The 2262-nt window shown below is 60.3% G+C and overlaps 1 protein-coding gene across 1 annotated transcript in view; it reads left to right on the top strand.

The window, feature by feature from the left end:
- The first annotated feature begins 2086 nt into the window (after window positions 1-2086).
- The window catches only part of DCTN3 (dynactin 3 (p22)), a 5098-nt gene continuing 4922 nt past the window's right edge, over window positions 2087-2262 (top strand). Inside the window, exon 1 of the mRNA XM_009334719.1 lies at window positions 2087-2120. Coding sequence (XP_009332994.1) covers window positions 2087-2120 — 34 coding nt within the window. The remainder of the gene's footprint in view (window positions 2121-2262) is intronic.

Genomic DNA, 2262 nt, shown 5'->3' with positions numbered 1-2262 from the left:
CGTGTTTGAGAGTGTGTGAGTGTGAGAGTGTGCGTGTGCAGCAGGCTGCAGTAGGGTTTCCTGTGCACGCGTGTGTGTGTGTCTGTGTGTGTGTCTGCTAGTGTGTGCCCTGGGCTGCAGTGGGGTTCCCTCTGTGTGTGTATGTGTGCGCCTGTGTGTGTGCGCGCACCAGGCTGCAGTGGGGTTTCCCTCTGTGTGTGTGTGTGTGTGAGTGTCTCTGTGTGCACCCCAAACTGCAAGATGGTTCCAGGGTGTTTGCTCTGGGGTAGGGGTGCCAAGGCTGTACGGGTGTGAGACAGCTAAGCCCTGGCACAGAACTCCTCCAGCCATGGCACAGCCCGGCACAGCCCACCAAGCAGAGCCGGAGTGGGATCGATGCAGCCTGAACTGGGGTCTCGTGTCCCCTGTCACTGCCGGGCAGCAGTGGCCACAGCTCATCGAGCACCAGGGCCCCGGGGAGCTGGGAGGGCACACACGGGCATGTGTCCCCACTAGTTACGCAGCTGAGGGGTTGATGTGTGATGCCACGCTCCCTGGGGGGCTTGGGAACACAGCTGCTGTCACCTGAGTAACCAGTCCTGATCAATGCCTGCTTCCCACATCCCACAGGGACTGTAATTGAGTGGGAGGAGGAGACGGAGGGACACAGGGACGATCCAGCCTAGCAAGAGGAGCACCGGATCTGGCCTCAGTGCTGGGCTGGGGGCAGGCAGCCGTGGCATCAATGTGCCACCACAGGCTCCAGGGATGGGTATGGGGTCAGAGGCCTCCTCTCAGCCCCAAGGAGCAGGAGAGGCAGATTCACCATGCACTGTGCTGGGCTGCAGGCAGCCAGTGCTGTGGCTTCAGCCCTGCTCCAACGCTTGCAGGCTGTATCGGACCTTAAAGGGTGGATATCCTCCAACCCTAAAGATATCCCAAGTGCCTGAGTCCCAGGACTGCCTGAATTTCTCACCCTGGGGGGGTTGGGTCCTCCCAGCACATGACCCTCTAGCACGGGGATTTGTGTATTCATGGGCATTGCTCATCACACTGGACACAAGCCATGGTAGACCCAGTACCCTCTAAACACAGAGCCCTGTGTGCACAGCCCCTGGCCCCTGCTGCAGCCCCCAGCCACTTCTACTAACGAAGCCATTTCCAATTGTCACCTTTGTGGAACAAAGCACAACTCTTCCGCTCTGAAGATGCCTCTTCCATGGCCCAGCTATCGATCCCTGGGAAAAAAGGCAGAGCACACGGGGCCTCAGCCTGCTCCTCCTGCCCAAGTGCTCTGCACAGCTCCTCCATGGAGATTTGGGGGGGCATAGGGTTTGCTGGGACCCTGGGCCACCCCACAGCTCCCTCCTATAGCCTGGCAGCCCCATACAACTCCCTGCAGGAACACACCTAGAAGGCCAAAGCTTTTTCAGGGCATAGTGGGTTTTGCTCTTGGCAAGGGGCACTGGGAGGGTCCCCAAAGCCATGCAGCCTGCATTGCCAGCCACGCTAACTAAGTACTCACTACTAGCAGACGGTTTTGGCCTAAGAGCCTAGTCTGGGACCCTGACCAGGGTTCCCTGGTGCCTGGGGCATGGCAGTGCAACACTCAGCCCCGTGCTCGCAGCCCGAGAGGGACAGGAACTGCCCTCCAGCCTGGGGCAGCTCTGGAACTGCTGAGGCTACGTGGGCATGATGGGGCGGTGGCAGGCTGAGCCCTGGGATGCAGGAAACATCACAAGGTGCTCTGGAGACTCCTGAACTTCTCCCTCTGCAGTTTGGAAAGTCTCTGGACTTTTCTCTGTGGTGGATGCTGCTACCACGAATTCCTCTTGTCCCCTCGAGGTATCCGTGTAACTGCGAGTGCCAGTTGCAGGCAGCGGTGGGGCTGGGGTCGGCTGCTGCATTCATTAGCATCTCACTTTTTCGCGAGTGTCACCTGCAGTGGTCGATAGAAGAAAAGTGAACCCAGGCAGACTGAGGCCTGGGGGAAAGCCTGCGGCAGCCTCCTGGATTTCAAAGGCCCTGCATCCGCACGGCCCGTAGATCGCTATATCTATTTCTTTTAATACATCCAAGCGCCTCTTTCCTGGAGGACCACGCCGGAATGAAGCGGCGATCGACCGCCTGGGCGGCGGGAGGCCGGCACGCCTCCCTCTGCAGTGCAAATCACCATCGACCGGCTGCAGCCTCCCCTCCTCGCCTCTGAGAGGGGCTCCGCACCTCCCGCCCCCCTCCCCGGGGGCGGCCTTCCCCCTTCCCCCCCTCCCGGCTCCCTCACCC

This window comes from Pygoscelis adeliae, unplaced genomic scaffold (assembly GCF_000699105.1).
Source record: "Pygoscelis adeliae isolate BGI_AS28 unplaced genomic scaffold, ASM69910v1 Scaffold442, whole genome shotgun sequence".
Taxonomy (NCBI): Eukaryota; Metazoa; Chordata; class Aves; order Sphenisciformes; family Spheniscidae; genus Pygoscelis; species Pygoscelis adeliae.
Note: the sequence above shows the minus strand (reverse complement) of the source record. Positions and strands in the feature narration are given on the sequence as shown.